We start from the raw sequence: 13,947 nt of genomic DNA on the forward strand, positions 1-13,947 counted from the left end.
TAATCTCCAGCATCTGCAGTCCTCACTTTCTCCGAACAAATAAGGTTAATCAAGTTTAATATGGTGAACTTTGTTGTAACTAATGCTCAACAAAGAACAAAGTTCTACAGAAGCTGTACATTTTTTTGATAATTAGAGCACTGCCTAACTCTTTTGCAGAGTCAGCCAATTCAGAGATTGGGATCATTAGCAAATATGAGCAAATTTCCATGAAAAATAAAAATGTCAGGCAAGGAATTCATTTCATTCATTATCTGACTGGTTTATTAATTTCAAATTACAATTTTACTTGAAGCTGCCATGGAGACACAATGGTAATGCAATTGCTAAGTCAATCAGCATACAAAAAAAAACTGACCACTGCTGCTTCTGCCAGAGGAGAGGAATACATTTTGCTTTTACATTACAACATCACAAAAAAGGCTCCTCAAGGGGAGGCAATTTGTTTGGTATTTATCATTATCAATTTTCTCCACAAAAGATCCTAATTCTTCATAGAAAGAAAGTCATACAATCACTTCCGGTCCTTGAGCATCTCCTCCAAGTAACCACTCTTCAAACATGAGCTGGCTAAATATAAATTGAATATGAAGGTAGGCACAGATTTTTCACCAAACATTTATTGTTGAAGCATGTGGAGCAGGAGCTTTGGTTGAAATGTTTAACCTTCCTTAATCTATGTGAGACAAACCCTATCCTGTCCTGTATCATTTGATTCTATCTGTAGCTGCATTCCACATCAGATGTATAATTCAACAACTTGTCACAAAGGAGTGTTTGATCATTACGTCATCATCAAAGCTTCCACCCGAAACCTATTGCAATCTACCTTAACATTAACTCATTGGTTCCTTTATGTTTTACTGTATCATAAAGCCTGACAAACTCAATAATATATCAGTCAAGACCCCCTTGGAGAGCTGGGAAATCTGTTGAGAATACTGACAATTGTTGCAAAATGACCAATTTGTTATTTGTTGCTTTTTGTATATTTTTATCAAGATGACCACTGGTGAACTGATCAGGTTTGCAATTTAAGAAACCAATCTCAGAGGTACTCTTAGGTCTGTTGTTTTCTTTTTCAAGGTAAGGGTACAGAACAGACAGGAACTCGTGGAGTTTTAAAGAACAGGAGTTGTCAAGGTGGGGCTGTGCTGGTGAAAATTGAATCTACGTGTCATGGGCTGAGTGGAATGATGTTTGAAGTGAGTTTGCTGGAAATCTGGGGGTTACAATGGGACTGTTCCTGTAATGCTACAAATCTATAAGTGCAGTGAAGAGCAAAAAGGATTATAAGGCATAGCTTGGTTGCTGAGCTGGCTAATGTATAGAGTGTATTTTCTTTACTTAGTTGCAACTAAATCAAATTAATGCTTTATCTATACTGATTTTAGTTTGTAGATTACAGTAAATGTCCCAGAATGTAGCATTTTATCATTCAGTTTACTTGTGTTAGCCACTGGGAATGTTTGTTAAAAATTTATTCATGGTATGAGGGTGTTACTGGCTGGGCCAACATTTATTGCCCATCCCTAATTGCCCCAGAGGGTACTTAAGAGTCAACCACATTGCTGTGAGTCTGAAGTCACAAGTAGGCCAGACCAGTTAAGGATGGCCTTTTCCTTCCATAAAGGACATCAGTAAACTAGATGAGTTTTTCCAACTATTGGCAATGGTCATCATTAGACTCTTAATTCTAGATTTCAAATTTTAACTCAAATTCTACTACCTTCCCAGGCAGGATTCAAACCTAAGCCTCTGGATTAATGGTCTACTGATAATACTACAAGGCCATCACCTGCCCCAAATGATCCCTTTATGAAAGTTTTTGGTTTTCTGTAGACATAATAAAGGAATCAAACTTTATGCAACCTCAAAATATTAGTACACACCCACATGGAGAAAACATGACGAGCTAAATGAAGCCTGTATTAAGTAGAGCTGCCGCTGTATAAGTTTCGGTAGATGTCAAGATTTGCCATGCCATCACCCTATATCGAACAACCTTTACTTTTTAATAGAACCAAAGGAACAATCACATCAGCAAATTCCAATGGACATTTCTTCCTAATCTGTAATTTCAACTATTAACTGACCTGGCATAATCATTTCTTATTTCAAGCTGAAATGTCGATTTAATTTATCACAATATACTGATGTACAAACTCTTGTAGTATCACAGCAAGTTTGAAGCAATGAAAAGTCTGAAAATCACAACCCACATGACAAAGAAATTATCATGTTTCTGGTACAAATGAAAGCACTGAAATAAATCTTGACAATAACAGGCAATACGTAAACATGATTTGAACACAAATAACACTCAATAAAATCTTATTTAGATTCAGAAGGAATCATTGCACTTTATGATGCAATGGAATATTCTAACCAATTAGAGGAATGTCCAGGATGATAGGAAGATTTAATTTGAAATATTTGTAAAATAAAGAGGAGCACTTATTGTATATTTAGCTGGTACTTTGTGCTTACCAAGATGACAGATATTAAAGCTAGAGCTTTGTAAACAACCATTTTCAGGATCAAATCTCCAGTGACATTTCCGTTTCACATAGCAGTGTTTCTACTAACCAGTTCCATATTATGGATGGACTGTGTTCCAGTTCCATATGATGGATGGCCTGCCTTCCAGTACCCAATAGCAACTAGTTCGATCTTGGCCTAAGATTATTTAGGATAGGATATTCACATCAAGCAAAGAGGAAACATTCATCTCATTATCAGTGTTGGCTTTAAATGCATTGCATACAGTGGAAAAGGTAATGTGTTAATCCACCAACTCTTAGATTATATCAGTCCAACACGAGGAGGAAAAGTAAGATCTGAGGCACAATTTAGGAATGGAATGCTCCCTTATCGTGAACTGGTCCATAAACACCAACAAAGTAAGCACCATCCACTAAGCTAACCAATGCAAAATGATTTAATGTGTTTTATAAACATTAGAAATTTATGAATTCATTGCAATAGGTATAAGGAAGGCATAATTCTGGAGTTTTGCTAGTTTACTTCAAAGGGTTGAGGACAGATTTTTGCAAAACCTGTCCTCAAGAGACTGGAATAAATAAACTTGGTAAAGCCCATTATAGAACAAATTGTACAATGCATGTAAAGAGCAGAGTTCAGAATTCAAAATGCCTTTTCTCTGTGTTCTCATTCCTACAATCCCACAAGGCCTGAACATTCCTTTGAGTGTTAATTATTCAAGGACTTAGTAGGCTAACAAGGCAGACGGAGAAACATCCTCACTCATTTTAAAGAAAGTACAAATGCATAAAAATATAAACATTTCAGTTTTGCTAAGCCTAAATATCTACACAGAGACAACTGCTGGTGGCAACAAGGGGAAAATCAACAATACTGTCGGTAGTGTTTCCTAACAGGGAAATAATAGCAGATTTGAGATTAGCAAATCAGACAAGTCTTACACAATGTCTAATATCTAACTATCAGCATGAAATAATGGTGTCAAAATTATTCCCAGAAGTGCTGAAGCAACTTCCTTTTGGAGGTGTTCAATGAATGGGAAATTTCTCAAATCACACAGCAGTTTCACGAAGAGAATTTTTTTTCTGCTCATCTTTGAACTTACAATGCTGAAGTTGCTGTTGTCTCTGTGTTTTGTTTGGAGAATAAGCTTCACTGGCCCTTTTCACCCAAACTTTAGCTTCCATTTCCTCCCTATTTTTCTCATTTGGTAGTGCCTCACGCCTTTTAGATGCCTCAAGAATGAAGCCAGACTCAGTAGTTAGAAATTTTCTCAAATGTTCACTGTCAGGTGAGCTAGCAACTTCACTGAACTTTTTAAAGTTTCTGTCTGTTTTATCAGTACATGAATGTAAGATAGGACTTCCACATTTAGAATGAAGGTCTGAACGTACTCTTCTTAGCTTAGACGTTGCTTTTGTATTCTTTTTTAATTCTTCAGTGCTGCCTGTGAGGAATCGAGTGCAATTAAGACTTGTGAGCATCTGATGTCTGTTGTAGAGTGGTTGGGAACTGGTTGCTAAAGATACATCTGGAGATCTGTTCATTGGAACTAAAGTTGTGTTTTGTGTCCTCCACTCTACATCTTGCACAAAACCTTTTGTTGGTTCCAAAAGAAGTGTAGTTGTAAGGTTCTCCTGTGAATGAGATGCTCTCCGTTGACCAAAAGACCATTCCTCCCCAGACTCTTCAAATGAATCTAAAATAGTTTTAAGACAAAATGAAAAGTAAAGCTAATGACATCTTGAAAACTTTGTTAACATAATTTATGAACAAGCTTTAATTGAAAAAATGTTCTCATTAATTAGCTGCGAACTGACTTTGATTTTCTGGAGAAAATAGCTACAACCATTTCAATCTTTTCCAATTGGTATACCTTCTCATATAGGTATACTAATAGGTATAAGATCAGGCTTGCCACAAGTACACAAAATAGCAGCTTTTAATTTTATTTCATTGATGTGACAGATTAGTACCTGTAATACAGATTATTCACCACTAGGGCTGAGAATAAAATAATTTTGACTACTTACATTAGATGGTAAATGTTATGATCCCAACCCATATTTTGAAACAGTGTATTAAAGTTTTATAGTAGTGGTTTGCATGTTAACCAGATAATCTGGAAATTGTGCACAACTACATCAACTAACAGCAACCAGTATTTTGAAAATATGTTAAAACAAACTAATCAACCTGTTCGTAGGTGGTACTTCACACCTCTGGAGCAGGTGGGACTTGTACCAAGACCTCTGAACTTGAGATAGGGACATTGCCACAAGACCCATATTAGTTTTACATTAGGAGCCCGGTTGTTGACATGATAATAAGTCTTGAAGATTACTGTAGGCTACACATAGAAAATCTGTTTTCAGCTGCAGGGGGAAAAGAACACAATAAAGGCTCATAAATATATAATAGATTCAGGCTTGATAGGGATTCAGAAATGGTCTTGAGAAATGTTGGTTTACATGATTTTACTTCTTTCAGTTTCTCAAGTGAAAATTCTGAACTTTGAGCGAAACAATGAGGACAAATAAATACCAGTCTTAATTAACTATGAATTGCAAATAAAAGATGTTGGCTGGGATTGATGGCTCCCAAAAGCTGTGAATTAGATTGTGAACTGCCGAACTTAGTTTTATTTGCTGGAAAAACTGATTTCTTGTGCTTTTTTAAATCTTACACCATTTTTGTGTGGCCTGTTTGTGTGTTGGAAAGGTCATGAAGGCTTAAGAATATCTGTGTACATGCATGGCTAATAATATGCATTTCCAACCCTCACGTGACTTTTCAAGGGTTTGGGTTCACAGTGTATTTTGAGCCACAAAAGAGTATATAAGGAGTCTAGGTATAGTGTGAGCTTGTAGAAGGCCCAATTCAATCTCCAAACTAATAATCCAGCACCTAACATTGTTTAAAAATATTTATACCTCAACTCTCACCTCCCTTCCTCACTCTTTTCATCCAATCCCATGCAACTGCATTCCATCTTTGGGGGTGATGTTGTGGGATGATTGTAATCTTTTAAAGGCCAATTGATTAGATTCCCTACAGCCTGATAACAGGCCCTTTGGCCCAACAAGTCCACACCAACCCTCTGAAGAATAATCCACTCAGACCCACTTCCCTCTGACTAATGCACCTAAGTCGATGGGCAATTTAGGATGGTCAATTCATCTGACCTGCACACATCTTTGTGACTGCAGGAGAAAACCCGCACAGACATGGGGAGAATGTGCAAACTCCACACAGACAGCTGAGTCTGGGTTGGTTACCCTTTAGAGGGTCAGTGTGGACTTATTGGGCCGAAGGGCCTGTTTCCAAACTGTAGGGAATCTAATCTAATTTTTGTAGTTACCAGAAGTTCTGAGGAAGGGTCGCCTGACCTGAAATGTTAATTCTGATTTCTCTTCACAGATGCTGCCAGACCTGCTGAGCTTTTCCAGCAACTTCTGTTTTGATTTACAGCATTTGCAGTTCTTTCAGTTTTCATGTATTTCTGTTGGTTTTGAAAGCCCTAAATTTCCTCCTTAGAGTGTTTTTGGCCACTGGGGAAAGCCTACTGAAGAGTTGGGAATATCCTGAAAGGAAAGTGCAAAATATTTTAACACCTTCAAATGACATGATGATGCATAGTATTGTAATGTACATGTATTTTCATATGATTCATCATAGATGTCTGACCTGCACAATGCTTACATTGGTCAGCATTGTGTAATTGTTGCTGTGCATTACAACACTTTTTCCATTTATAATAATGCATTAAAAATTTAAAACAAACGTCATGTTGTCCTGTGATTTAAATAGACTTGCAGCCCTGGTTGTACAAAAAAAATGCTGTTTTTGAAAGTTGAAAAGAAATGTCGCACTTGCTCTAATTCTTTGACTGGCAGACACTCTGCTTTGAAATAGAAATGGGATACCAGTCTGTTCTCTGTTTCAAGCAATGTAGCTAGAAGTGATGGGAAAAGCAGTTCTATGTTCTAGTTTTCAAGGACAATGGTATTTTACACTGACACAACATCACTACTTAGGTAGATACTGTAGGAAATATTTTGTAGGAGAATGGTGGATCAACTACATCAAAGGTTATAAACAGGTTAAGGAGGATTACAATGTACCATGCTAACTGTATAATAAGAAATGAGATATATTAGTCATTTTAGTATTATGTTTTCTACCACTTCTTGTCATAGGAATATCAGGAGAGAGAACAATTACATTTTTTGTTAACTTCTCATTCTTTGAACCATATCCTTCAATGCTTTAAATGTGGGTAAGCCACTAAAGTCTAAGATAATTATTACCATTGAAAGAGTGAGGTAGATATTTGGATGTACCCATTTTTAGGCAGTGACATGGTGGGTTCAATACTTGCACCTGAATGACTGAGCCTCCTTTCTTATCGAGCTGATGTGTTGCCAATAATTGGTTGGAGAAGTATAAACTAGCATTCCAGAAGCCCTCAGGGAAGTAAAGGCTGGTGGACGCATTTTGCTGGTGGATTGTGTTTGAAGAAATAAAGACAGAGTGATTGCACTATGCAGACCTAAAGGCCTGAATGCCCATCTCACATGTTGGAATTGAACAACACTTCCCCTCCCACCCCACCCCAAGCTTACTTCCTGGTGGAAAGGTTTGAGTGCTTCCTACACTGAAAAAAAAGATGCCATATATCTCAGTTTGCAGGACCAGTGGCTTTTGGGCTTAGAGAGATTAGGCTATTACACTGAAAGTGGAAGAAAAACTCAGTATTCTGTTTTTATTGGACAGTTTCCAGTGTCTGTTATGCATTCTTGATTGATTAAATAAACAACTCAGATTTCCATGATAGCACTTTAGCATTTGATCTGTAGGTCACATTCTGTGATGCAAAGATAGTTATTTAGATCATTACCTGTGGCAAATCATCAGAAGACATCCAGATGTTCATCAGGGTACAAACTATGTCACAAAACCTTTTTTTATTTGTATGTACAATAGCAAGTTTATTTGCTTTTCAAGCTTACCTCATGGCCTACCCAATTTTCACTGGCTGAATACTAACAGTAGCATGATGAGGCCCTGAGTCAGCATTAATTTCTCACTTCAGTGCCTCATTTAGTTGTGAGCAGGGTGGCTATGCGCAAACGTTCCCATCCTGGAGTTAATTGGATCAGGAGTGGCAACGTGACAGTCTCCATTCCCCACTGTTCTGCTCAATAAAGTTCTTGTGTCCTCGAAACCCACCAGAAGGGGAGGGCAGTAAGTTTTTCCCTGGTTGACACCGTTGACTATCTGACAACAGGGCAATAGATGCAAATGTCTCAAACATTTAGGAAAAGAAAGAGAAGATGAGTTTCTGCTATCTAAGAGTAGAGCAGGAATATCAAAAGAGATATCGAAATGGACTAATGGTGCTTCTTGGTTATCATAACAATAGGTTGATATGGAGGACAGCTCAAGAGATATATGAGTAGTGGGAGTGGATTTTCTGGAACTGGGACCAGTGGCTCTGATTTGTGTACACGTAATAATTCTGAAGTAAAGGTAAGGTTGCCACAGTCCCAGTGGACCATAAAGCTGCTTTGTCTAGAGAGAGAGGGTCAACACACCATAAGCAAAGGGCAAGGTTGAGAAAATGGGACTTCTGTGGAAACTTCAGCTACTACAGGAATTGAACTCAGGCAGTTGATTTCACTCTGGATCGCAAACCAATTGCCAGACCAACTGAACCAACCAACCATACAGAGTGTACTGGAATGATGTTCAGTTACTGGAGTATTGAAAGAGGGTTTCAAAATCTGGCAGCAACATGAAAGTGTAGGACATTGGTAGGTTGTAGTTCCAGGTAGGAGAGAGATGCTGAGGGTTATTCTCAAATCTTGGTCCTGCAAACATTAGGGGCTAGGTTCATGAATCTGAGAGAGCTAGGGTTGTGAACTTCACTTGGAAAGAGGAAAACCAGAGTATGGTCGGACTAAAAGTAGAGAGGTATGGAATATAAGGAGTGGTGGAAGTACTAAGGTGTTGCAATGAGAAGGAAGATATAGGTGCTCAGAGAAGAGAAGAATCAACCAAACACAGGGAATAGGTAACTGCTTAGGATTGGGAGAGATGAGAAAGATGGATAGTATATAGGGTAGAGGTGAGGGAAAGCAGGTGAGCATCTTGGCAAGGATTGTGACAGATGGAATATGAGCTTGTGCATCTCTCTCCTACCTGGAACTACAAACCTACCAGAGTCCTACACTTTCATGTTACTACCAGATTTTGAAATCCTCTTCCAATACTCCAGTAACCGAACATCATTCCAGTACACTTTGTGTGGATGGTTGGTTCAGTTGGTTTGTCAATTGGTTGCGATCCAGATTGATATCTACAGTGTGAGTTCAATTTCTGTAGTAGCCGAAGTTTTCACAGAAATCCCATCTTCTTCAACTTGCCCTTTGCTTATGGTGTGTTGACCCTCAGGTTAAATTGCCACCAGTTCTCTCACTAGAGAAAGCAGCTTAGGACAGTGAAAGAAGGCTGAAAAAAAAATTACCCTTAGAACGAAGAGGACAACAATTTCTCTACACTGTCACTGAAGAGTTATCAGCAAAACCTATGAAAATGGCCATGAGAGGGAAGGGAGGTTTAACAGTGGTCACCTCTCTATCCCACTGACATTTGAATGAGAGTAAATCTGCTCATTGCAGGGCTTTTTGTAAATGTTTGGGAAACATTCCTCAGCATACTCTCCCCACAATCCCAGTTGCATACTCCAAATTCATACATAAGTTCTCTATCTTATTCCTCATTTACTGCAGTGGATAACCTGCAGAATGGCACCAAATTCTCATTTTCTGGTGGCAGAATTCAGCTGAATGTGACAGGCAGTTCAGGCAGTACAGGTACACAATCCTTTATTCAAAACCCATGGCGCCCACTAACTTTTGGAATTCAGAATTTTTCGGATTTCGGAATAAGTGACAATTTAACAGTGAACTTTTTAAAATCTTACTGAGCAGCAGACGCACCTGTGAGTATTATGAGCACTGAGGGAGAACTGACACCTGCCAGTGCTGGGCCACATTGGCACGTCACATCTGAGGGAGGTGGGTCGATTGGGTGTGGAGTTGGGTTAACTGTTTGTACACCAAACAACTGTGTTATGGAGAAAAAAAACTTCACAAAGAAAATTTTGGATTTTGGGGTTTCGGATAAAGGATGTTTACTTGTACATATATCTGCTTCTAAGATGATGCCTCAGGATTGTGATGGAAGAGGAAAGGGATGCCTTTTAAATACCTATGAAGTTTCCTTGGAGAAAGATCGCTCCCAGTGCTTTTACCTCGATCTGAGATTTTCTTTTGCTTTAGATGTTTTAAATTAATTCCATAAATCATTTTCCATTTCAATGTCATGAACCAGATATGTTACCTTTTAGAGATTCAGTAGAAAAGGCCTTTCCATGCTTTCCAAAGAATGACAGTGCTTCAGGTACTTTAAACAACTCTGAACCTGGGCTCATCTCCTTCTCATCCTTCACAGATGGGCTTTCACAGAAGCTGGGTGAAATGTTCATTGGTGTGTGGTCGCCACTTCTGGAGCTCCAGGAGTCACATGTAGACTTTGAGCAATGGCGTTCTGCCTTTGCAAATCTCTCACTTTCGTCATTGGAACCCCTGTTCAAAAATTAAGGGATGTTGTATTATTTGAGAGAAAGCATGTTCAGCCACACCATTTACACCGGAGAGCAAACTATCTTGCTTCCGATCAGATTTTTTTCAACACCTCCCCATCTAAAATTCTTCTGTCCTTTCACTGACATGGTACTTGTTTTTCTTTACCTATCAATGTGCTGTGATTTCTGTGATATTTCTGTGATATTTCACAAATATATTTCTGTGATAGTTCACAAATATCAAAAGAGGCAGGGCAGAAACAATAAGTATTTGCAGCTTTAATAATTGAAATAAGGGCCTTGTCATTGTTTGTGTGCATAGATTTTTGCGATGACTAATGGTTACAGAACATTCAAAAATGAAAAGCTACCTAAGAAAGTTTAACAACTGGAGTCCATGGCCATCCAAAGGAGGAGGATAATTACAGGTATGAATAATTTGTCACACCACACACTGTTAAAGGCCTTTGATCATACAGCTTTCCCTGCTTGTCAGTTATTTAAAATAAAGGATTTTTATTTCATTCTGTTCAGCATTACTTACAATTGGTATTTCAGCTTTCTGCGTAGGAGATAGTGAACAACATCATTGTCCGTTTGCATCAAACCCATTAACACTTCATGCTGGAACTCTGGAGAAACCTGGATAAAGTAACCAATGAAAATAATAGTGTATTGAAAAACATAAGCATAATGCTTTTAATAGTGAACATACAGAGGACAATTGAAATCTATGGCAAATTACAGCAGTTTAATGGTTTACATATTAAATAACGGACACAGGAAATGATTAACAAACTGTATTTGAATTACAGGATTTGACTGGTATATATGTAGAGTAATTCATACCTGGATATGAGGAATATGCTAGAATCAAATTAATGGTTAAAATTATAGTTGTTTAGTTGTTAAGGATTCATAAGTAAGCTCCCTCACCTCAGTGCTTAAGTGAGCTGTGATTTAATTTGCACAACAGGGGTCTTATCCATTGTTTGGTGAACAAGTTGGAACTCTGTATTCTATTCTCTGTATTCAAGTTAATTTAAAGTGGGCAATTGATTGGGCAGCCTTAGGCCTCCTGCCTAATGAAATCCACAGTTGGGCAGAAATCTCACCCCCAAGAGCTGATGGCCGGGTAGAGCCTTGCTCTGTCGTCAATAGTGGCCACTGCTGATAGACAACATTGAATATAGGAGCAGGAGTAAACCATTTGAGCCTACTCCACATTCATTGTGATTATGACTAATCATCCAACTCAATAGTCCGTACTTGTTTTTCCCCCCCATATCCTTTGATCCTTTTAGCCTCATATCTAACTCTTTCCTGAAATCATGCAATGTTTTGACCTTAGCTGCTTTCATGGTTTTTGAATTCTATAGGCTCACCACCCTTGGCTGATGAAGAATTTTTTCCTCACCTCAATCCTAAAACCCAGTATCCTTAGACTGTGAGCCTTGCTTCTGGACTCCCCCACCATCAGGAACATACTTCCTGCATCTATCTTGTCTAGTCCTGTTGGACTTTTATAGGCTTCTATGGATCACCACTCACTCTTCTGAAATCCATCCTAAATTCATGTTCAAACTCTCCTCATGTCAGTTCTGTCATCTTAGGAGTCAATCTGGTAAATACTTTACACATTCCGTCCATAACAAAAACATTCATACTTATGTACGGAGACCAAAACTATACACAATATTCCAGGTGTGGTTTGAACAAGGCCCTGTATAATTTCAGCAAGACATCATTGTTCCTCTTTTTGAATCCAGTCAGTATAAAGGCCAACATACTATTTGCCTTCATTACCACTTCATCCCCATATTCTCACATTCAGTAAGTGGTGTACAAGGACCAGATCTTGGTACACATTCCTCTGTCTCAATTTAGAGCCAGATAATAATCTGCCTTCCTCTTTTGTTTTGATGCTGAACAGGATAATCTCATATTCATCCATATTATATTGCATCTGCTATTTGATACTTCAAAGGGGACCTACAAGTGGGGGGCTGCCATTGATTCATGGAGGTGAGATCGGTCAGGATTGGGGTTGAAGAGAGAGTCTGACAAATGGGAGGAGGGGGAGAGGGAAGTCAGAATCAAGAGCTGGTGGCTTCCTGCAGGGGCTTACCTTTGCCGATGTCAACTACAACACAACGCATGGACTCCACCACCAGCTCACTCCCACACTATAAGGCATTGGCAAATCTGCCAGGGTTTGCTGGGCAATCTACCCCAGTTGCCACTGGTTGAGACCCTTAAGCATCCCTGTAAAAGATCTCAGTTACCCCTCCTTTCCATATGTTATATAAAATCAAAAAGAAATGTATTCATTTCCTAAAAATATGAAAATTTTGTAAATATTTTGCAACATTCAAATCTAAAATTTCTCCAAGAAACAAATTAACATCAACTTCATTTATTTTGTCTATATCTATTTGGCCTGTAGTGATTAACTTATGGAATGATTCTGATACAGTGCAAGACTGAATTCCCAAACAGTTAATTTCTAAATGTGGAAACAAAGTAACATTGAAAACAGGAGTAGGCCTAGGCAATTTTGCTCAGCAGATCTGCTCCTCCATTCAGCATGATCATGGCTTCTCCTTTATCTCAACACCATACTCATACCTTTCTCCTTGTACCACTTGACACCTTTAGCCTCTAAAACTCTTATCTAGTTCTTTCCCTAACATTTATTTTTTTTAAGACTCATTAATGTAATGTGGGTGACATTGCCTGAGCCAGCATTTATTGACCATTACTAATTGCCCTTGAGAAGGTCATGGTGAACTGCCTTCTTGAAGTGTAATCCGTTTGGGGTAGTAAAGGTGTGCCAGGAATTTGATGCTGTGACACTGAAGGAACAGTGATGTATTTTAAATTCAAGATAGTGAATGGCATGGTGGGGAATTTGCAGGTGATGTTCCCTTGTTTTGTGACTTGGCCTCTATGTTCTTCTGTGGTGGTGAATTCCACTGTAAAGACTTGGCTGCTCACTTCCATTCAAAATATGTTCCTTGCCAGCCTAACGCAGTCACAGAGAAGATCTGGGACAGAAAATAGATGAACTTTTGTTCTTTTTAAAAAAGATTTTATACCACAACAACAGAGATAATGTAGTTAGTACCTTTTAATATCCTAATGTGTCCTAGGGCAATTTGTAGGAGTGTGGTAGTGAATAATTTGTGAATAATGGAGAATACAGCAAAAGAACATTGGAATACTCAGGTATAGAAGTAATGAAGACTCAAGGGATTTCAGTTGCAAATAACCCAGGACTAGACTGGAGTCAGACATGCTACTGAGTAGTGGACAAATAGTCTTAGTAATGTGTGGAAATGTTTGGCTTCAGACAGCTTCAAGGAGACAGATCAAATTCCTGGCAAGGGAATGGACCATGTAGCTGGGATTGAAGGCAGTTTTCCAACCTCCTCAACACTTAGTTGAAAGAAATTTTAATGATTGTTTTTGCAGCAATTACATTGAGTGGGCCAGAAATGGATGATGATGTAGAGGTGAAATTGGGTGAGGTTCTTGATGATGAGGAGAGCACTTGGTTAGGTCTCTGCTGAAATACTGCTCCTCACTTTCAATTGCAATTATCCAAAAATTAATTCCATAATTACATTCAATCCACACTACTCTAGATTATGTTTCTTCCCAGTTAAAACAAGTGAGAAGTCCGTCATCAAGATTTATATAAACCTCTGGAGTTAAAATACTCTGGTCTTCATTTTTAGAATTATAGATGAATTTCTCATACACCTACTGGATCATAAGTACAACCAATG

At 38.4% G+C, this 13,947-nt stretch overlaps 1 protein-coding gene across 3 annotated transcripts in view; it reads right to left on the bottom strand.

The window, feature by feature from the left end:
* Nucleotides 1-262: 262 nt before the first annotated feature.
* The window catches only part of arhgap36 (Rho GTPase activating protein 36), a 214,617-nt gene continuing 200,932 nt past the window's right edge, over nt 263-13,947 (bottom strand). For all 3 annotated transcript variants that reach the window (XM_072595113.1, XM_072595114.1, XM_072595115.1), the window contains exons 10-12: nt 10,701-10,798; nt 9,913-10,157; nt 263-4,204 (exon numbers count right to left, since the gene is read on the bottom strand). In XM_072595113.1, the coding sequence (XP_072451214.1) occupies nt 3,558-4,204; nt 9,913-10,157; nt 10,701-10,798 (990 nt within the window). In that variant the 3' untranslated portion in view covers nt 263-3,557. The remainder of the gene's footprint in view (nt 4,205-9,912; nt 10,158-10,700; nt 10,799-13,947) is intronic.

Source organism: Chiloscyllium punctatum, chromosome 25, assembly GCF_047496795.1.
Source record: "Chiloscyllium punctatum isolate Juve2018m chromosome 25, sChiPun1.3, whole genome shotgun sequence".
Classification (NCBI taxonomy): Eukaryota; Metazoa; Chordata; class Chondrichthyes; order Orectolobiformes; family Hemiscylliidae; genus Chiloscyllium; species Chiloscyllium punctatum.